Raw genomic sequence first — 22,858 nt, 5'->3', positions numbered from 1 at the left:
CACTGTTGGTCAGGCCAGTGCTCAGTGGAACCCTTTAAAACCCAGCAGTGACTTCCCACTGCAGTCAGATGGGAAGCATGACACATCCTGGACACAAGGCTGACTACACAGCATTTAGCAACCAGCATCTAATGGTTACCTTAGACCTCACCCACACATCTGGGGTCAGTATTTTCCAGGGCTCTTCATTTTTATTAAAAAATAAGACACTGCTACCTAAACACTTGAAAAATTTCCACAAACCAACGAAAAAACCCATGAATTCTTTTGCTGCCTTTCCCCCACCCCATTCCTTTAGTTCCTCATTACTGTCTAGGGTGAGTCAGGCAGTCCATCATAAGGAAGTGACACCCACCACACACCCAAAACACTAACCCAGAACAGGGCTTGACCCAGAACAGGACATGATTTACCACAGAACTCTGTTTAACATTCACTGGTGGTCATATCTTTGCAGAACAGGCCTTCAGCAGCAGTCCTGCATCTTCTAAAGCCATACCCAGCTTTAGTGGTATCCAGGAGAAATCACTGGAGACACTCCTGGTCCAGGCATATCAACACAGAGCAACCCACACTTTGGTTAGGAAAACAATACTTTGCATTTCCTACTACTCTCCTAATCAGAAAATCCAAATGACTAACACTTTCTGGTTTTCATTTACTCTTTAATGATTTGTCCTGATGTTTGATTTACTGTTTTATAATTAGCTCGCTTCAACTAATTCCATAGATCAGGAGACATGTGGTCAGGAAAGGCAAAAGTGGTTTGTTTCAACAAGTTTTAATACTTTTTGATATTAAATTATGCTCTTTCTCTTGCAGGGACTCAGAGGGAATGGGGATGGACATGGGCTAGAGTCCATAAACTACCTTGCTTGGCACTGCTCTTCACACTCCATTGAGCCTTTTTAATTTCTAGTCTACAAGTAACATGCAACCTTTCTCAATTGTCATTTCCAACCCTTTTGGCTCCAGCTGGGCAATCTGCACTCAGCAGTGAAGCAATGATGTGGGGGCCTTCACAAACCATCTTTGCAGCACAAAAACTTTACCTAATAGTGTGTCTTCTGGATGGATGTCCACAGTGCTTGGGTTCATTGGAGCGTTGATGGCATTTTTACCTTCTTCTTGGAGGTCACTCACTGGAAAGAAGGAAAAAAAACAAAACCAGGAAGAGTGTAATCAATGCAAAGTTGGTGTATATGTAGGGGTTGGGGCTCTTAATAACAGACAACATCTGGTAGATCCACTTCAGAACAGGACCACAGTTTATGGCATGAAGAACTGCAGCCACAGTGGAAAATAAAATCGAAGTAACATCCTTTTATAGCTTCCTATTAAACAGAGCTACCACAGAAGTGGCTGGAAGCTTTTGGCAAGAAACCCAATTCCGTGGTAAGAACAAGCTCAGAGTGCTTGTTTCTCCAGAAGGAAAGGGGGTGAGCTTTGCCTGCAGGATGGCCCCAAACTAGAGCAGACATCAAACTGTAAGAACAAACCCCCTTTCTGACAGCATGGCCACCACTCATCATCCCCCTCTCCAGCTGCAGAACATGCAACTTGCTATTGGCCTTATTAAATAATCAGAGAATCCCAGGGAGACCTACCAAATAAAGATGAAAATGTATTTAATTCCAGTGTTGCCACCTAATAAAATAGATGTGCCATGATCTGGTGAACACGAATCTGAAATTTTTTACTTCCAGCTGTCCTAAACTTACAACTCTCACTGGGAAGCTCAGCAAAGCATGCTTCATAAATGAAATGGATGTTAAAATACTTCCCTGCATCCTGCCATTAGGAAGGAACTAAACTTGAGGACAAACACTGAATATTTCCTCAGTATTTTCACAGAGCTTATCAGCAAGAAAAGCACCAGCACTGCTGTAACACTTTCACACTCCAAGGCACATCTCCCCCTTAAACGCAGATGACATTGATTACAAGGCATGAAACCACAGCAGCCCCACATCTTCAGTGACATTTCTGTGTAAACATGAGCTAAAATGACTTGTGGCAACTCTTGTGGTAGTCCAGTCTCCTTTGGGAGGGGTCCCACACTCTTTTCAGGGAAAAGCAAGGACTTCCAAATAAATAAGGTTTGCTAGGCAAACTTTTCTCAGGAAAGAAAAGGCGGAACAGTTAAATAATGGTCACAGTATCCCTGCAAGCTCTCCCCTTCAAGAGCAGTCATTATTCCCCTTTCCCACTGGAAAAACACACCACAGGCTTGCCATTAGCAGTCTGTGAAGGTTACAAAATCCTGCACCAGGACTTGCTGTTTTCCTGCCTCATGGAAGTGGAAAAGACAGAGACATGGAGGAGGATGGGGAAGAAGAACACACTGCAATCCTCACTCCTTCCCTCACAGAAAATTGAAACAGGTGCTTAAAACAAGTTCTCACATTTCTTAATTGCAGCCCCCAGAGGTTACTTAATTCTGGTTCACAGCATGATCACCACTAAAATTCTGTTATGGAGTGCAAGCAGCAAAGCCCAGTCTCATATTTTTAAACCTGACAGGTTATGCCCCTTGGTTCCCTACTGCAAACAGAACACAACATCCTCAGGCTGAGACTTAACCTCCTGAATAAAGATCTTGGTAAAGAAATTCTGAAGTTCCCCTTTTCAGCATGCCTTCTCATTTTCTTGAAAAGGTCTACAAAAAAAAAAAAAAAAAAAAAAAGCAGGGAGCAAGAAGGCCTCATACAACAGATCAAACCAGCTCTAACAATGTGCCTCACCCAGCCCTGTTTGCATTATTCCCAATTAGAGCTTTCTCACTCCAACAACTCCTACATTGAGACACCACCAAGAGGCACAAGACAATTCATGTGGGAACTGAAGTTTGATTTTTAAAACTCTGCTAGGACTATAAATGCCCAGACTTCAATGAAGTCAGACTTATTTAGGAGCTACCAGCCTTATTTCTAGATGTGGCACTCTTCATTAACACAGCAGTGCTGTCTTTCTGGGAATGCCAAGTGTTCAGTAAGTGCAGAGCACTGGGAGCAGTGATGCCCTGAAAATGCAAAGTTCCTCTGGGCAGTGAATGCATGGCACAGTGTGTGTATATTAAAAAAAAGTTATGCATACATTTCAAGCCAGAATACTTCTAAATGCAGCTAAAGTGGATTTATTCCCAAAGTTTAAATAAAGGGATGCACTTATTCTTTTAATATAAAAATTATCTCTACCCTTCCTAACAAAAACACCTTGTTTCTGACCAATTGACTAAAATGGAAGAAAACATTAATGAATAAATAAATAAATCTGTATTAAGCCCCCATCCCCCAAGACATGAAGAACCACACAAAATCTTCATGCTTCTCTTCAGACCCTGCGCACTTTGATCCCATGGGACCAAAACGCCCTCTCCTACCTCTGCCAGCAAAGCAAGGCTCTGCCAGCAGAAACCTTCCCAAAGCTGCCTCCCAGGGCGAGCCCAGCACACCAGGTCCTTGTGAAGAGATTCCTGCCACAAAGGAAGCGCTTCCTACCTCCCTTTTTGCGCCTCCTACACAGCAGCCCGGCCATGCCAGCCCCAGCAGCAAGGACAGGTCAGACAGAGCCCATGGGATGTCTGAATGCTGAGGAGTGGCAGCAACTGGATAAGGCACTGCCACCTCCAGGCTGCCAAACCCCCTATTTTGGGCACAGTGACACGGGAGCAGACACAGGATCAGCTCCCAGCTGCTGGGGACAGGGGCCAGGAGGGAGGACACAGCACTTGGCCGTGGTCCCAGCCAGGAATCCTTCCCTGTCCCTAAGGGAGCTTTAACCCACCAGGGCTGCCTAAGGCACCTCAGGGATGGTGTTTTCTATGCATGGAGCTTCCCAGAAAGTCACCTGCACCTCCTGGTGAGGGCACAGCTGGGTTGCACAGCTTCCACAGGCACCTGCACTCAGGAACGCAAATTTTCCAGGGCATTCCCCACACCTGCAGCACTCCAGAAGCCTTTCATGCTATGCTGGAACAATGCTGAGGACTTCTTCCCCGCTCACTGCCCCCAGTATTCACTTATCACTGCTGAGCAAAGAAACAGAAGCAGGAACAGGAGACGGAGCCACAATGCTGGAAGGAAAGGAGAACCCACAAATGAGCAAGTGGAGGTAGCTAATAATCAGGATGGAGCAACAGGTGCATTTCTGAGAACCCAGCAGGTATTTTATTGCAAATTTACAATAAAGAATGACTGTCAGCCCATGCCTTCACAAACCCAAAAGTACTGTAGGAGATTATGAATATTAAAAGATTGTCAAGTGCCAGCCTCCTCAGCTTCAGGAGCAGTGGCTTTGCTGTGAGGTTTATACAGAGCTGTCCGTGCAAGAGGCACTGACTGGCAGAGCAGAGCTGTCCTTGCACCAGTTATAGTCATGACAGGTCCCACCTGAGGTAATTACTGCTCCTTGCCTGCCCAGCCACAGGGCTCCTTCTTTTCCCCTTCCCCTGTGGTGATGGCACACCTTTTGCCCCCTGCCTGATTCTGGTGGGAAACACCTTTCCCTAAAGCCTGATCGTTCCATTTCAGAGACCAGCCACAGCAAACCTGCAGCAGGGAAAAGCAGGAAGGAGCAGGACACTGAGAGCAGGCTGAAGGAGCATGGCTTAGCCCAGGCTGGCTTTCAGCAAAAACGCTGTGTTTTCCCCTAAACTAGAAATTTAAATTCACACATAAAAGGTCACTTCTCTACCAGTCCCCAGGAAAGCAGCAAGGGCTGCTGGCAGCCCTGCAATATTTGGACAATCTCCTGGCAGTGTCAGCAGTCAACAGGACCAAGTCACATCAGAAGGTGTGTTGGCCTTTCAAACAAATTTACAGAATGAGCAGATCCCACACACAGATGGAATACAGCACTACATCTGTAAGCCAGGCAGACTGTCTCAGACATGGGATTACAGGCAAACTGCATACAGCACAAGCAATTAGCCACAGAAAGTTGGAAGTGCCACCAGAGCTGTCAAGGATTTCTCACAAGCCAGAAGATGGCCTTTAAAATCAGCAGGAACCATATAAAAAGATGTCCCAGCTTTCTCCTTTTCAAAAGAAAGAGTCACCTGATATCAACAGCTTTCTACCTTCACTCTTAATTTCACTGTAGTTTTAAAAGGTAGCAGCAGCAGCACAGGCCACTTCAGTCTTTGCCATTCACAGCCTTGTTATTAAAAAACTGACCACAAGCATCTTACAAACACAGATGGTAAATGCTGCTTAATTTTAGCTGTGGTTATTTCTGACTGCAAGGCTGAATCCCACCCTGCAGAAAGCAGCAGCTGCTGTGCCACTGATCCCAGGGTTCCTGTGCATTCATCCCACTCAGCCCAGCTCAGCAGCGCTGCCTGACCACAGCTTTTACATGATGCACTTCCACATTTGCTGCTTTGATGCCCTGGGCCCCACTGCAGATGATCCTTCCAGGTAACTCTGTGCTCCTCTCTGGTGGGAGCAGCACACAGACAGCAAATGTGTAATGCCCAGGTAACTCAAACTGCAAGGGAAGCTCCCTTCCTGCCCCCAAATTCTTACTGCTTCCTAAGCTTCCTTCTCACCAGAGACTAAAGTGTGACCAGCTGCCCTTTTTTCAGGCAGTGACTCACCTGCCTGCTTTCATATCATAGTCCAGTGCAAAATAGGAAGCCCATGTTCAAACCAGTCTTAGCCCTTTCAGAGCAGTGACACGACCCTTCCAACTCAGGACAACGAGGATAGGGGCAAATCCTCCTGGTTAAGCAGCAAACTCTTGCATAAAAGATCAGGTATCAGCTGGAGCTCCTGTTTTCCATGGGAGAGGTCAGACCAGAAGGCAACAAGTCCCTGAAGACCCTGCAGTGCCAACCTCTTAACTTGCTCCTCTGCCTGTCACAGCCTGACACAGCCAGCCATGCACACAACTAAAAGTAATTTCATGATTATAAGCCGCACTGATTATAAGCCGCACATTACAATACAGAGTGTGATAAAAGGTATCTATTCTATCACCATCTGTTGAGGGTGGGAGCAGTGATCCTTATCTCAACGGCAGATATTCTGCTAATGGGCCATCCATTGAAACCAGGCAGGGCATTGTTCTTTATCTTTTCACAACCCATCCTTCTTCCAGCCAGTCATTTTCTGCTAATGGCCATTGAGTCCCACTGTGGGACTGATAAAATTACTGCATCCCATTGGGAGTTGCTCCAGCCAGGGGGAAGAGCCCAACATTTCTTACCAAGATAAAAACAGAGGTTTTGGGACACTAAGGGAGCCCCTTTCTCCACTGGACACCAGAGGAAAACCGGATTTTTCCACATCACCACTGGACCTCCAGAGGGAAACTGCACCTTCTACAGGAGCACTGCTCCAACTGAATCACATCTGTCACTGCAGGAGGATGCAGCCACCATTTAACAGGACTGCTACCAACACCCTGCCTGACGGGGTGTCAGGTTGTACTCTGACTGTGTCAGGGTTTGGAGTTTGTTTCTTTGTAGTGCTGTATTTCTATTTTAATTTCCCTAGTAAAGAACTGTTATTCCTAATTCCCATATTCTTGCCTGAAAGCCCCTTGATTTCAAAATTCTAATAATTTGGAGGGAGGGGGTTTACATTCTCCATTTCAAAGAGAAGCTCCTGCCTTTCTCAGCAGACACCTGTCCTCCAAACTAAAACAGCAACTTTTTGTTTTTTGTCCGTATATAAGCCGCACCTGATTATAAGCCGCACTTTGGATTCGGACCAAAATTTTAGACAAAATGGAGCGGCTTATAATCGTGAAATTACTGTAAATTTCCATCTGACAGCTAGAACCCTTGAAGAAAGCTGTCTCCAAAACTGCCAACTTTCTAGACCCATTTCACAAAAGGCAGCTTTGCTCAATCTCGCATTTTCTAAGAAAAAAGTGATGAACTCAAAGGTTTCAGAGCCAGGCCCAAACATGCTGCTACACTGCACTCTTTTCTAGAGACAAGCCACACACAGCTCAGATTACTGATCACTGCACAAAAGGCCCTGAGACCTTTTCATAGAGAATGCAGCCTTTAACTGGAACAGAGAATTAATAATCCTAGGCAGATCAAAGGCAAAGACTTGACCAAATCCACATAAAGGCACTGCATTCAAAGCAGAACTGTGGTAATAAAGCAAATTATTTATATGCCTCAGCAGGCAAGGCACTGGCAAAGGCCAGACTCTGGGACATAAAGAAACAGAAAGCTGTAAAAGAAAAGGGAAAAGCAAAGCCAAAGGCAACTTCTAAAGGGCTGCAATGATGCTTTTGGTTCAGTTGCAAAGATCAGGCCACACTTGCTTAAACAGATGAGTAAAATTTACACAGGTAAGTCTGTGTTGGCCTACTCTGTGACTGCCAGAAAAAAGTTGTCCCAAATTTTTGCCAAAGGCAAAACATGTCTCTAGCATAGTAACAGTATATTCAACACTTGGGCCAGCTGGAAGCATTTATAAGAAGTTTGAGGTTTGTTTTGTTTGCAGGGTGAAATAGTGCTTTTGTATTTTCACAAATAAGAATGTTCTTATCTTTCTAGGGAGTTGTCTGGAGCTGACTGTGGAAAGAGGATTTCCATTTTTTGGTGGTGTTACTTTGCTGTCTTTATCAGGCAAGGGTCCATCAGGGCAAAGAGGCACTCAGACTTCATCTGGAGCCCTGCCTAGCACTCATCCCTCCCTTTTGCAGCCATTACTGGTTCCAGAAGCCACATTATGTCACGGAGTGAGGAAACTGAATGTCTGAAAACTAGCCGGACAAAGGCAAAAAAAAAATACAAAGTCAATTTTCACTGTGTAGACACACAATGATTAATACTGGGCAAAATTAATTACAATGGCCAACCAAAAAAACCCCCAAACAAACAGAAAAATAACCAAACAACAACAAAAACCTCCACCCCCTGACAGCAGATCCAGACCTCTGGATCCCACAAACACATCTAACCCTGCAAACCTCATCAAGCAGAACACTTGGCTTCAAAAAAGGCCACTACTGCAGCTCAGGCTAGCACATTTTACAAGTGAACCAGCTTTCCATTCCTCCACCAGCTTTCTTCCACCTCCTGCACATGGTTTGTAGGTAGGTACATGAATGAACCCCCCTCAGTTATCTGCCAAGCCAGTTCCACTACCTCAGCTTGCTGCACTCCCCATGTCCATGCACAGAGGGATGAAAAGGTCACCACCACCACCAAAAGTAATCTACTGTGCAAATAGGAGAACATTTTATGCTGTTTGTTCTTCTGGACATGTCAAGAGAAGTACAGAGTAACAGACTCACTTCTGGAGGTGCTGATGGCAGGTGAGCAGCAGCAACGTTCCGTCCTCCACAGATCTTGACAGCCAAACTCCAGGGGAATGGAAAGGACGCTACAGATATGACTTGCACTTCAAAAAAAGCAACTATTTTGTTCATACAACACGATTCTACAGGAAGAACAAGCCAAGATAAATGGTTCTGCAGACCACAAGAAGTGCACATGCCTCATTGCTGCAGTTGCCCAAACGTCACCCAGAAAGACAAGGAAAACCCTGAAAAACACTTAGAGGCAGCAACTCTACTTGCAACACACTCATTGAGAGTCTGCTAATAAATACCAGAGGAGCACTGGATGGACAGGCCATGCTCCAAACCAGAAGCTTTACCCTAAATACTCAACACACAGTTTTCAGTGTAACATATCCCAAGGTAGCTCATGCCCAGCTCTACTTTTCCTGTGTCCTACCTGCACTCAGGGCAGTAAAGCAGTGTCTTAAAACTGACATGAAATATCTGTGTAAGTACATGCAACAAAATTTAAAGGAGTATTCTCAGCGTTTTCCAGACATGTCATATGTGGGAAATTATTTTACTTGTTGCTTTGAGCACCAGAGGAGCCTGTCAAGACAAACACTTCAGTGAAAAGCACTACAGACCTCACAGTAAAAGCCTGGGACCCAGAGCCCACAGCCAGATAAAAGCCAGACCATGAAGGGAAGGTACAGTGGAGATAGTGGCTGCCATAAAAGCATTTAACTCTGCTGCAGCATTTCCTAATGGAGCTGCTGAAGACTCTGTAGAAAGAGTAGAGCCCTTCAAATGACTTGCCAGTCTCCCAAGCACAGCCCTCAAGGGATCTCAAAATGCAATCATGAAACAAGAGCCAGCCAAAGAATCAAATGAAAACAATTCCACAGCACAAGAAAACATCACATTTCACAAAGGATCAGAAAGACCTGGTGCTGTTCTCATTCATTTACTCAGCACACCAAAGTTTTACAGGATTTGCGGTTCTAGCTTTCCGTGGTCCCTTTCAGAGCCTTGGCACTGGCAGCACCAGGTCCTGTGAGCTAGAAAAGGTGCTAGTGGTGCTGGACATCTTAAAGGCTTACAGGTCAGTCCCAGCCCAGGGAACAGGACACATCCCAAGACAGGAGACAAAGAGCTCACACAACACAGGTGTGGCCAGGAGGATGTTTTCCCTCCTCTTCTTGTATCTGTTCTTACTCTGTCTGTGATTGCAGTGGAGATGGAATCTTTCACCTTCCCCAAACAGAATCATCTGGCCAGCTATGCTGCAACATTCTAAACCCCCCTGGAACAACAGTGCCCATCTCCTGTGCATTCAGCACAAGAGTGAAACTCAGACAGTTTCAAATTTTGTCTGGAGAAACCTCTGACCAACCACTGGATCAACAGCAAAGGGAGGACTCCCCTGAGGATGCATTCCACCAAGATTCTGGCTAGTACAGCACCTACACCTAACGCCATTCACAGGAAGAAAAGTCCCTCACTAAAAGTTACAATTTCTTTTACCAGATGGAAACATGGAAACAAATAATGTTCTCCCTCAACCATAGAGCAGAGAGTGGGCACTAAGGCCAGTCCCTCTCATCTTCCTATTACCACCTCTTTCCCTGACAAGGGACCCTCAAAAAACCCAGAAACAGAGTGAAACTCAGGAACTAAGAGAACATAACCAGAGAAGCTTTCCTTGGAAGGACCTAAAAAATTCAGGTTGAAGCTGCGCTGTTGCTGCATTAGGTTAGGTCAGGCACAACTGCTTCTTCCTTTCCACATGCAAAAATAAAACCCAGCCACAGACTGTGGCACACAGCATCAGATCTGCTTTACAGCAGCACATCTGGCTTGCTCCTGGCACTGCAGGGCCATTTTGCAGCAGGACATCCTGGACACAATGAAAATCCAGTTTAGCAATGACAGGGCTCCATTACAAGAGCTTATTTAATTACCTAATTTAATTACCTGTCCTTCCAGCTGCAGAGAACAATGAGGGAAGCAGCAAGAAGAGCCAGCAGATCAATACCTGGCTCCAAGTCTGGTGAGGGTCTTGAATTCTGGATTTTTTTTTTTATCATGGATCAGTTGGCATCACACAAAGCCTGGTAACAGATGGAATACATCAGTCCCAAAGGGGGATGGAGTCTCTTGGGAGGCAGCTCTGAAGAGCAAAGGGTCCAGGAAGGCTGGACATTCTCCAGGAAAAGAGGTTATCACCTTGGAAGGAGGGAAGGCAACTCAGGTGGACTACGGGGAAGAAGGCAAACAGTAATCCCAAGGTACAATGCCAAAACCCTGCTCCTGTGGGAGAATGTTAACTGGAAAGTGCAAGTGGTTACTTTTGCCTATCAGTTTGGAGGAAAATCCTGTCAATTTTGCAAAGCCTCGAGATCCATCTGCTGGACTAGGCAAGCCAGGAGTAAACAACACTATTCTATTTTAAAATGACAGAAGTGTCTGCATCTGTTTAATGGCACAAATGCATGCATCTGCCAAACAGACCTAGTGGAACAACACTGAGGATTACACATTCTTCTATTTAAAGACACTAAAAGAGACACGACACCATGCCTCTACACAGACATCTCCTCATCCAGATCTCAGTCTCCCTCCTTACTCCAAATAAACTGTGTATACAACCATCCCACAGCTAATTAAAAATTAGCAGTAAGGCCATATGGCAGCTATAATGGAAAATACACTATTTCTTTTTTCAGTGGATTTCATTATGATTCAACCACACAATGAAAGAAGTACTAAGGAAGGAACTGGGATTCCAGGAGACAGAAGAGTTTGCTTGTTTTATAACCAACATGCAGCATACCTTGAAAAGAGTTTTTATAAAAGTCTGTATCTGATTGCCAGACAGGTCTTGGGGATTATAAAGAAATCTTTTTTGACCTAGAGAAACAATCATTGAGAGGCAGAACTGAATTCCCAGAAAAGCCAAAACCATAATTTCATCCCATGGCCTCTCCACTCAGCCTGAGGCTTCTGGAGAGAGAGGGGTCTGCAGAGAGTGCAAAGAAACAAATCAGTGTACTGGATTTATAATTAGGAGCCCCATTGTTCCTCCAGGAGGAAGTGACAGAGATTTAAGGGCCTGGAGCACACAGACCCACTGCTCCCAGTACGTGCTGCCAGGTGTGCATGTTCTCTCCACATCTGGTTTTCAGAGCAAGACTTCACCGGATTCAAATTACAAAAGGCTGACACCACGTGTTTTCCATCATCCTGTTCCAGCCAAACTACACACACACAACAGAAGTCACGAATTTCAGGTTGCAGCTTTCTGCTTGGCCATCAGAACAGTACAAATTAGGAAATCTACACCTGAGCACAGCAAGCTGCACACTGGAGAGATCATTCAGCCACTGGCCTATGAGCTGTGCAACTCAGGTTTTTGTTCCCACTTTCCATCAGTGCTGTGCCCACTCCCAAAGGCAAACAGGGTCTGCTCACACACAGCTGCTGTTTAGAGGCTCTGCCCGCAGCTTGTCCTGAGCAGAGCTCCAGCATCCAGGAGCAGGAATTTCTCCTGAAGCAGCCTGGAGACCCCCTTGATAAGCAGTGCTGTCCCACTGACCACACTCCATCATTCCCTTCCACCTCCCTCAGCAGGGCAGCAGGGCTGGTGCAGCCTGTGACACTCAGACATGTATGCCACAGCCACCACAGCATCACAGAACATCCTGAGCTGGAAGGGACCCACAAAGCAGCAAAGCCTAACTCTGGCCCTGCACAGACACCCCAACAATCCCACCCTGTGCATCCCTGAGAGAGTTCTCCAAACACTCCTGGAGCTCTGGCAGCCTTGGGGCTGTGACCATTCCCTGGGGAGCCTGCTCAGTGCCCAGCACCCTCTGGGGAAGAACCTTTCCCTGATATCCAGCCTGACCCTCCCCTGACCCAGCTCCATCTGTTCCCAGCTCCTGTCCCTGTCACACAGACCAGAGCTCAGAGCTGCCCCTAAGGAGGAGCTGCAGCCCCTGGTGAGCTGTGCCCTCAGTCTCCTCCAGCTGAGCAGACCCAGAGCCCTCAGCTGCTCCTCGTAATGCCCCCCTCAAGGTCCTGCACCATCGTTGTAGCCTCCTCTGGACACTGGTAGCCCTCCACCAGGCAAAGTAAGGGCCAGTGCACACACACCATCCAGATCCCAGGGAAAACCTGCCATGGAGCCACATCCCTTGTGAGAGCTTCATCAGTGACAGTGCTCATCCACATCTCACAGAGCAGGCAAAGGGTGTATGAGGGTGGGGATAAGCAACTCCCAAGGTCACCATGCAGAAGAGCTCAAAGCTGTGCAGAGTAAGACACAAGGATATTGTGAGAGCTGAGCAGAACAGAGCCCGTGCCATCAGCCCAGTCCTGACACTGGCACAGGTCAGATCATTCTCTGGAGCCACCTCAGTGACATTCAGGTTGTTGGCTTCTCCAACAGGTGCTGTTAGTTCAAACAGCCTGGAGGTGTGCTGGAGTTAGGATTGCTGCTCTGAGCAGAGGTCAGCACAAGGAGGAGCCTTTGGGAAACATGGAAGATGGGTGATTTCCCTTCCTTCTTCCTTGCTGACCTCCAGGTCTCCTGAAACAACTGAGAAAAGAGAACGAGACTCCCAGGCTGAGAAGGCACACACATCCCCTCCTGCACTGTAGCAGTGACAAGGATCACAACCCAATGATGTTACAGGTGAGGCAGAAAACTCCTTGTCCTTGTGATACATGTCAGTGTCTCTGTATGGCACATTCCCCTATGAGACATCATATCCCAGGAACCCTGACAGAGACAACCTCAGGAATCCTGCAGGCTGAGATTTCTAGTGATGCCTGAGAGATTTGTACACTTGACTGGCTGCATTTGAAAGCAGACAGCAATTTGGCATCCAAATCCCACATGGGCAGCTCTAAAGAAGCAGCTCTGCTGGACTTCCACAGCTACAAACCTGAATCTCCTCAGCTGTGACCATGAAACCAAAAGTTCCAAAGTTCCTTCCAGCTGAACAGCAAAGCTGTGGCTGCTGAAACACCAATTCCTGCAACCAGCAGACTCTGCCTTGCCCTGGGTTTGCCTCAGACCACTTAAGCCTGGATCCCATAGCAGCAAGTTGTTCTGACATGCTTTTGCAATGAAAAAAGCTTGCCAGCTAATCTCCCAAATCTCCTAACATCAAAGTACAACCCAAAGCTCAGAGAGTGCACTGGAAAACTCCACTAACTCCATCTGTTTTCAGATCCACTGGTCTGCAACAGTTCTCGAAGTACATAAAAAGGCACTTAGCACTTTATGCATAATTATGCTCTCTTTCCTGGATTGCCCTATTGCCATGTGCAAAACAGGAGGACGCATGTATGTTAACAAAGTGATCTAAATATCCCAGCTCTTACAAACATGAGCACACAGTCAGTAGGATTAATGTATTGATGATTCACTGCAGAAGACAGCCTGATGTCCCTGCACAGTGAGATCCAGATCCCTCCTCCACAGAGACTTTCCATGAGCTGTGGCTTTGCAGCTCCCTCCCTTCCCAAGTCCATGTGCAGCTCTCCAATAGACCAGAGTCTCCCAGGGCTCACCCACACACTCCTTGGAGCAGACACAGCCAGATGCCTCCTCCTAAAAGTCTCTCTCCAGCTGTCATAATTAATAAATCCTTTGGAAGAAATTAAAACAGGTATCATTGAACAACAGCTCTGAAATAAGGGCAGACTTCAGGGAGAAAAGGATTGGAATTTTGGTTTTGGAAAACTGGAAGTGTTGATTGCACCCTGCTAAGGTTTTATGATGAAGTTTAACAGTGCTCTTACAATGAATCTTATTTTAAAAATTGCAACTCTGGAAATAAAACTACTTTTAAATGTCTGTTTTCGTTAAAGGAAGGCAAGGCATTCCTTCAACACTACTGAAGAGCTACAGAGCTATTTTGTGTGTCTTGCTGCATCCTGTCTGGAAGAAAACGTGGAGCTGTAATTCCAAGCTCTCTTGTCTCACCATGGGACTGTGCCTAAAGCTGCACTGGGTGAACCACCCTAGCCTAAGTGCAGCTACAGGAGGAAAATGTGGGGGTTGTGATACTCTCAAAAGCATGATTCTAGTGCATGTAAAGTCCATTTCTGTTAAGACATTGACACAAAATATATTCCCAGTACAGCTTTTGCCAGAATAGAACACAGAACCCAAACCAGCATTGCTCTACCAAGACTGCAACCAGACCTGGTCAGGCCTGAACACTACAAGAGAAACAGCAATTAGGCTACACAGGTTCCAACTGGAAACTTAGTTCTGTTTAAATCAGTGGTAGAAAGGATAATAAATCGAGGGTGAAATATGAATCTGCGTGTGTTTGCACAGACTTTCTATATATACACACATATCTGGAACAGTATGTGGCTTCAATATAACTACTACTACTGCAGAAAGGAACTGCAAATTCCTTTCTTAAAGAGCAAGTAATTCTACTTAACCAGCACTCATCATCTGTGCTGGTATTTCAGCAGCACAGCACATCACAATGCACAGACACACTTCTCCAGCCAAGGATCCTCTCAGTCTGCAGCAAATGTACTTGTGTAAAGCAGGACAACACAATTAGACTCCACACATTTCTCTCCATTTGCCTAAAAATTCACTGCCACATCCTATGAGTACAGAAAGTAAATTAAAAAGGCAGTGAAACACCATCAGGACATCTCACTGTAACACTGGGACAGGGATCCCAAGAACAGCACTTCAGCCTCCCTTGATAGGCACAAAACTTTCCCCTTTTTCAGCTCCTGTTGCAATAATCCTGCCCTCTGCAGTGCTCTCGTTCACTCCCCTCTCCTGATTTCATCAGGCACAAATAAATGGCACTTTTCTTACCCCTGTGCCCACCCTCAACCGTGTCACTGGGATGCAGCACCAAGCAATTGATTCTGTTTTATTTCTCTCACTGACTCCCCCATATATACACACACTTAGATACAATAAAAGAAAGCTCATTTAGCCAAACACCTGCTGCCCAGGTCTTCCACACAGTGTGTTATGAGAAGAAAACCAGGCTTTGCGAGGAGGCTGGGAGTGAAGCTTGCAGCAAACGCCCTCCTTTATTTCAGTACAGCAACATCACTGACAAACAGAAAAGGACAGATTTTTTCAATTTCCATTTGCAGATGAAGTTGAAACACAGTACTGCCTGAAAGAGTATCTTTTACAAAATCTGAAAAGAAGCTAAGGAATCATCTGGCTTAAAAACTGTATCCTCCATGGGCCCTGCCAGCACCCCAACAGTTTTCTAAGGTATTTAAAGCAGATTCTGGAGCTCTTGAACAGGTTGCACATCTTTAAAGACCAAAATCACAGAATCATGGAATGATCTGGGCTGCAGGGGACCTTAAAGCCCATCTCATTCCACTCCTCTGCCATGGGCAGGGACACCTTCCACTATCCCAGGTTGCTCAGAGCCTCATCCAACCTGAGCTTGGACACTGCCAGGGATGGGGCAGCCACAGCTTCTCTGGGCAACCTGTGCCAGAGCCTCACCAGCCTCACAGGGAACAATTTCCTCCTGATATCTAATGTAAACCTCAGATATGACAAGACAGAGCCATGGAACAGTAACATTAGGCAAACTTTGCAGATTTCCACATGGCCTAAATGGGGGACAGGGAGAGAAGTAAAAGCCAAAGCGGTCGCAGAGCACTGGAACTGGCACATCCCACTTTTCCAAAGGTGAGCATCATGACTGATTGTAAGATTAGGAACACACATCTCCCTCCATGCTATCCCATGGCCTTTCCTGTCCTTTCTCTGGCCAAGTCCCTCCCCTGTGGACTCTCCAGTACCAGCATGGTGGGGTTGAGCTCATCTGCTGGTTTTCCTGCTGCAGAGCTCCACTAAAGTGTTCCTATACTCATCGGTGACACATCTTGACATAGCCTGCAGGCATGAATAATCAACAGGACTTTTCTCCCTGGGGCACTTTTACCCAAACTAGGGGTTAAAAATATTCCTGGGAAGGAAGAGGAAGGGAGGAGCCAAACAGACAGTGAGATCACTCAGTCGCCTTCCATAGGAAACCAGGGTAAAAATGGTTTCCCTACTGCTGCTCTTTCTCTCAAGTCAAGGCTGCCTAAAAACCCCCTCCAAAAATACATTGCAGCAAGTTATTAAATAATTAGCAAAAAAAAAAAAAAATTACATTTAGATGCTCACGGTTAGCAGCCACGCATCACATTTATGTACGACCTGTGATTAAAGAAATGAAAACCACAAATGAAAACTTTTTCAGCATCCTTACAAGGAGCTTTGTGCTGCGTGGCTCAGAAGTGCACAGAAAGGAAAAGGATTGATGTAAGTGGATTTCAGCTCTCACACAGACCCTGTTAAAGGTCACTGTATGAGCACAGCTGGGACAGCAACAGCTGCAATACAAAGGCAGCGAGAGCAAGCAGAAAGTATAAAGAGCTGAGGACTGGAGCTTTCGGTGCTGATGGAGGCACAGGAGGCAAGGATGATTTCAGGCTGTGGCAAATGAGCAGCCAGCACTCCCATTTGCCGTGAAGAGGGCAGGATTTACTTTGGGAAGATCATTCTGACCTCTGCTGGTCCCCTCAGGCAAACCAGCAGAAAGCTGGAGGGAGGCCAGGAATTCCCAAGGGCTGAGCACATGGGGAAACGCTGACCACATCAACTCCTACCAACTCATTCAAGGAACGCCACTCAGATGAAGTAACCTTCCAGTTTACTTCTGCTCTACACTCATATAAAAAAATTTAGTTTTTAGCCCTGGAATTTCTTTCTGGGGCTGCCCAAGCCCTACCACAAGCCATGTTCTAGCTCATCACTCTTACCCTTGGCCCCATCCCATTACACAGGTTGGGACAGCCTCCACTGGAGAGCTGCTCCACAGTGGGAAAAAAAAAACATTTCCCTTCACAACCGAGGGGCTTGGCTGGAATGTCCCACCCAGGAGTGGCATCTCAGACTGGAAGTACTCACACGAAAAGCTGCCCCTTGTGTTGCAGCCTTCTCCCCATCGCAGCAGCAGAAGCAGGGCTGGGAAGCTTTGATGTGGTTCCCCACTAAGCACCAGGCACAGCCACCAAAAGAGGCCCTTCCATTGCCATGAGGAGCCCTGGCCACACAAGTAGGTAAAACCACAGGCAAACTCAGCTGAAAGTGGTCACCTCAAGAACACAGCCCAGGGATGATGAAACGCCTAAGAAGGGAAGCTGCCAACCTGTTTCAGCTTAGAAGCCACCTTTGACATGCAGCTTTTTGGAGCACTGCCAGAGATGAATTTTTTTTCCATCATCTTCCTTCGGAAGCAAATGAGATCATCTCAGGAAGGCACAACTGCTTCTGCTGCTCCTCAGCAGAACCACGTCAGGGAAACGTGATTAAAAATAGATAATAAAGGAAACGCCAGTAAGCCACGCCAAAACAGCAGCAGGAGGAAAGGGAAACAATTTCCTTGAACCAGGTTTCAAGGCCTAATATTGTGTTTTTAAATATTAAAAAGCTATCTTCTGAATGTCGCTGGCAATTCATAGACTCAACATGGGCAAAATGTGCTCAACAGCCAGCTGAAAGGAGGCTGAAACTTGAATTACATCCCTAACCTACACACAGCAGACACTAGGACAAAACCAAGGCCAGCTTTAACCAGCCACCAAGCCACAATTGTGTTAATCCATAGGGCAAGGACACAAAGATTTCCTGCTGGCAGATGCCAGGAGTCCGGGGCAGCATCTCCAGAGCCCAGCACTGGTGAGTCAGGGCAGCTGAAAAGAGCAGCACAACCATCCCTGGGGGACACTGCACTCAGAGGAAAGGCACACTGAGCATTCAGGACCGGGCCAGCTTTATCAGGTCCAGCAGTGAGACACCTCCCTTTCCACAACAGCAAAACGCTGCTATCTGCTCACAGCCCTGGCGAGGGCTCCAGGGACGCCTCTCAGATGTGCCCACGCCCCACTTCGGGATGTGACACAGGGCTGAGGCCCCCGGTGTGGGCACTGGTCCATTGGGCTCGGGCTGGGGAGCTGCTCCAGGCTCTCTGCAGCAAAGGGAAGGCTCCTGCCTCCCTGCCCAGGTGGCACCAGCACTGACATCGCACATGGACACACTCGTACAGCCTGGGGATGAGTGCCTACGGGGAATCCTTCAGGTGGGATGGATGTACCTGATCTCCGGGCACACTAAAGCCTATGGATGCAGCGGACCTGGAATGAAACACGGGCGGGCTTTACCATCCCCTCGTGGCTTCCCCAACTCTCAGACCACAAGAAAACGACAAGCACAGTCTCGTTGGCCACCAGGAATTTATTTTATAGCACAACACCGGTTTTAGGTTTACCCTCCCGGACTTGCTGGACACGGGCTGATGTCCCGCCCTCCATCACCCCAGTGTCCCCATCGCTGCCATCCATCCATCCATCCATCCATCCATCCATCCATCCATCCATCCATCCATCCATCCACCTCCCGTGGTTCCAGCCTCCCCCAGCCCTGTCCCAGCCGTGCTGCGCTCTCGGGGCCGGAGGGCGGGCACGGCCCCTCCGAACAAAGCGCGGCTCCAAGGAGAACCGGGACGGGACGGGATGGGACGGGACGGGACGGAACGCCGGCCCCGAGCACGCTCCTTCCTTCCCTCCGCGCCGGAGAACTCACCCTCCTTGGCTTTCTTCTTCCTGGCCAGGGTCCCGCCGAGCTTGCCCAGGAACGACTCCTCTTTCTTCATCCTGTGCGGCCGCAGCGTCGGGGAGCGGACGGGCGCGGCGGACATGGGCTCTGCCGGGAGAAGCGATCCTGCCGGGAGAAGCGAGCCCGCCGGGAGAGCCGATGCCGCCCGTCCGTGCGGAGCCCAAGCGAGCCCGGAGCGGGAGTGACCGGCCCGAGCGAGCGGGGCCAGCCCGCGGTGCGCGCTCGCAGCTCCGGGGGCGCGCCGGGAGCCCCACAGCGCCCTGCCACGGCCGGGAAGTCCGCGGGAGGCGGGGGCGGGACCGTCCCGGACACCCCCGGGGCTGGGGCGGGCACCGAGCCCCGCCGAGCATCACCTGGGGCCGGCCGGGACAGCCCCTCCTGCTGCGGGACCGCGCGGGTGCCAGGGACAGTGGGGGTTTAAAAAGGGACAGCCCCGGTCCCACCACAGCCGGGTCGGAGTGGGGTCAGGCTTGAAAGTACGCAAAGATCAAACCTGAAATTACATCCTTCCTTAAGAACTGTTTTATGTATTCCACGTTTTGCAACAGTTGGACACAGCAAACGCTCAGCGTGTGCCATTCAGGGCACTGCAGTTCCTTGCTCGCCCCAACCAGACACTTGGTTGTGATCCCACAGGGAGCATTTCTTATTCCTTATCATTTCACAGCAGCCAGGAGCATAGGGGCGTTGTGGAAATCACGTTAAAAACGGGTCCTGGGGAGTTTGTAGTGCTAGGGTCTGATCCTGTTTAAGCCCCTGAAGTTGTCCCACTGATTTTAACGGGACTGCTGGGTCCCCAAAGTCATGCACAACCTTTGTGCTCCTGCAAGCATCATCCTTGGCAGCAGCCCTTGCCCCAACAAAGAACCACATTCAAACCAACAGAGCTTGGCTCAGGAGCTGCACACACAGTTTATATGGGACAGATTTGCAGGCTCGACCTGACGCAGAAGCAACACTGCAGGACACATCCAGAGCAGAATGTAGCAGAGATATTTTTCTGAGTTAGTTTCACTCAAGATTTAACCCGTGCTAATCCCTGGCTCACCTAGACCCACTCTTGTCCCTCACTCCAGCTGCTTTTCTACAGTCACTTAGGTAACTAAAAGAAAAACCCAACCCAACAAACAAAAACCAGAATCACCCAGCTCAAGCTTTCCAATGTGAGTGAGCACAAAGTCACCCAAGGACAAGTGCGAGCAGAAGGGAAGTGGAGGGCACACATGACCAGGCTGGAAAGACTCTTTCGAATGGCAGTGCAGACTTCTGTGAACTTTATTGAAACTGCTTATTTGGAAGAACAAATAAATTTCATTTCCTGCAACAACTGTGTGTTGCCTGTAGCAGAGGCTTTAGACTGCAAACGAGAATTTACCAGGGGTGGGATCAATACCAGTTACAAAACCACTTTGCAAAATTAAATAATTTGCAAGGATGTCAACTGCACTCTCCTGGCATAATCCACATGAGACCTTTTACAAGTGCAGGCTCCATTTTCAATTCATCAATAACCTGAATTCATATAAAACCCACACATTAATGTTGATCTGCAACAGGACTAGCAGAGTGGATATTTTCATTTCATAAAATGCATACTAAAGTCTTAGATTACATTTAGCTTTAAGGCAGTGTGGAAAAAGCATTTTATCCAACCTCTGGGGGGAAAAGCCCCATAAAAATTGATCAGTTCTCACACCAGATTTTTTTTAAATGAAATTGCAATCAGAAAATGTGAATACAAACCTAGAGCAAGAAAGCGAACAAACTGGTTAATTTACACACACGGAACAAATGAAACTTAATAGACTCCAGTACAGCACTCAAGACGTAACCACTTAAAAGAAAGTATCTTTTAATAATTGAAATGAAGCCACTCAGATCCATTCACCTCTGACTTTGATGTCCTATCTATTTATAAAATGCTTCAATGTGTAGTTAAGTAAAAAAAGCATTCAGACTATTGCAAAGGAAAGGAGGTGGGGTTGTTTGAGAGAGCCCATGGCAACAGAAAGTCAAATTCCACTTCAGAAACACCAAAACAAAACCTGAAGCCTTTTTAAGACTCATCAAATAGGACTCTTCTCAACAGGAAATGAAGAGCTTCCACTGCTGCTTTGATCAGTTTTAGTGTGCAGTGATTTAGCTGGTTAATGGCCACTGACAGGCACACAGCTGCTGCTGCTGCACCAGGTCAGGGCCTGCAGCTCAGAGCAAGCCCAGCTACATGGTTTAAACCCTCCCTAATGGATGAGATACCAGCCCTCTGCAGACAGAAAATTTGCTTCCTCTCATTAGGGATGTGATTCCTATGTATAAGAATATATTCAATATTCCAATAATGAGTGTGTACTCATTAAGAAAACTGCCAGGGCAGACAAACATGTCATTTTAGAGAATTACACTGAAAAGACTAAGCCTTGTTTAAAATCTGTTTTCATTTTCAGCACTGAACTCTTACTTTAATATTTAGCTGAACATTTGAAAATCTGAATCCATATTTGCTCATTTTAACATTGCTCACCTTCCTTTTGATAGAGGTGTTGCTTCCTTTATTTCAACCTCATAGCAACTTATACTGCTTTCAAAATTTAGACTACCTGAGGTTACTGCAATTAGATGTATCACAAAATAACAGAGACATTGAATATATGGTCTCTCTTCCTCAGATATTGAAGCAAGGCAAACCCACCCACTTCTTAAACCATTGCAGCAAATCATTGCAGTCTTGTTCTATTATAAAACCACCTGTACTGACTTTGCATATAAACTTTAAAGACACAAGACACAGTTAATTTTTCTTCCTGGTCTGCCAGATAAATAAAAATGTGTTTGGGGTGTGACTGTTGGTGTTTGAGGTTGGTTTGTCATTTGAGGGTTTTTTTGTTGTTTTTTTATTTGAGGGGGGCAGGGTTAATAATGTTATTTATTAAATACTGAGGTAGGAATGTACCACCTAACTTATGCCACTGATTTGCTTCAGAGTGCCTTCTATTATGTATTCTATTTAACTGAAAAGCTTGTACAAAGACCATTTATTCTATGCAGATGTTGGCTCTGGGTTGCATTTTTGCTTAACAGGAGAAGAAAGCACAGATACACTCAGCACAAAGTCTCATCCCAATTACAGTAAAATCTTCCAACAGCATTGCACTTGCTAACAGTGATTCAGCTCTGCTCTCACACAACACAGACCCACTATCTCAACAAGTATGCCATGGTTGAGAAACTGTGCATAAATTCCCCTGGAAAAGATTCCTACTGAAACTGTGGCTCCAGGCTCCAGCCCTCTTGAAAACAGGACAAGAATAGCAGAAGAAACTGTAGTGTAACTCAAATTCTGTAATTTTGGGATTATTTTCTTATGCTTTCCCATACAAAGTCCAGGATAATCTTCCAGACATCTGACCAACTCCTTATAATCCCACAAAGGACTCACAGCGTTTTCTTTCCCTGTAATACCACAGTAAAAATTCATTTAAAATTCACAGTAAAAGTTCATGTGAGTGCTCACCCAGCCCTGAGAAGTGAGAGCCAACCTGACCTCCTCTTGCTTTTCCATGTTTGATCACACATGGGAAAGATTTGGAACACTTCCCTCAAAGGGCATAACAGGGCTAGTTGCTCCTATGCCTGACAAAACCAGCAGGCATTTTGCAAAGGTAGGAAGTGCTAAACCTTAGTTGCTACACCTCTGCAAAGACTGGTAGCAAGATGTGTGTGAAAAAAGGCACAGAGTGACAGCAAAGGTAATTATGTTGAAACACAGTTCTGTCTTATTGAGGTCAGCACTGTAATTTATTTGTAAAGCTTGTATTTTCAATTCAAATACAGTTACAGCCTTAACATGGCAACCAACCTGCCCCTTACATTCTCACAACCTGTTTCCTCCTCCACCTTCACCTAAATCTAGAA

At 46.7% G+C, this 22,858-nt stretch overlaps 1 protein-coding gene across 1 annotated transcript in view; it reads right to left on the bottom strand.

The window, feature by feature from the left end:
* The window catches only part of PARVB (parvin beta), a 50,606-nt gene extending 31,441 nt beyond the window's left edge, over nt 1–19,165 (bottom strand). Inside the window, exons 1-2 of the mRNA XM_033058535.2 lie at nt 18,914–19,165; nt 1,053–1,142 (exon numbers count right to left, since the gene is read on the bottom strand). Of these exons, the coding sequence (XP_032914426.1) occupies nt 1,053–1,142; nt 18,914–19,028 (205 nt within the window). The 5' untranslated portion in view covers nt 19,029–19,165. The remainder of the gene's footprint in view (nt 1–1,052; nt 1,143–18,913) is intronic.
* Nucleotides 19,166–22,858: the final 3,693 nt, after the last annotated feature.

Source organism: Catharus ustulatus, chromosome 4, assembly GCF_009819885.2.
Source record: "Catharus ustulatus isolate bCatUst1 chromosome 4, bCatUst1.pri.v2, whole genome shotgun sequence".
Taxonomy (NCBI): Eukaryota; Metazoa; Chordata; class Aves; order Passeriformes; family Turdidae; genus Catharus; species Catharus ustulatus.
The sequence above is the reverse complement of the archived record's forward strand: the minus strand, read 5'-3'. Positions and strand labels throughout refer to the sequence as shown.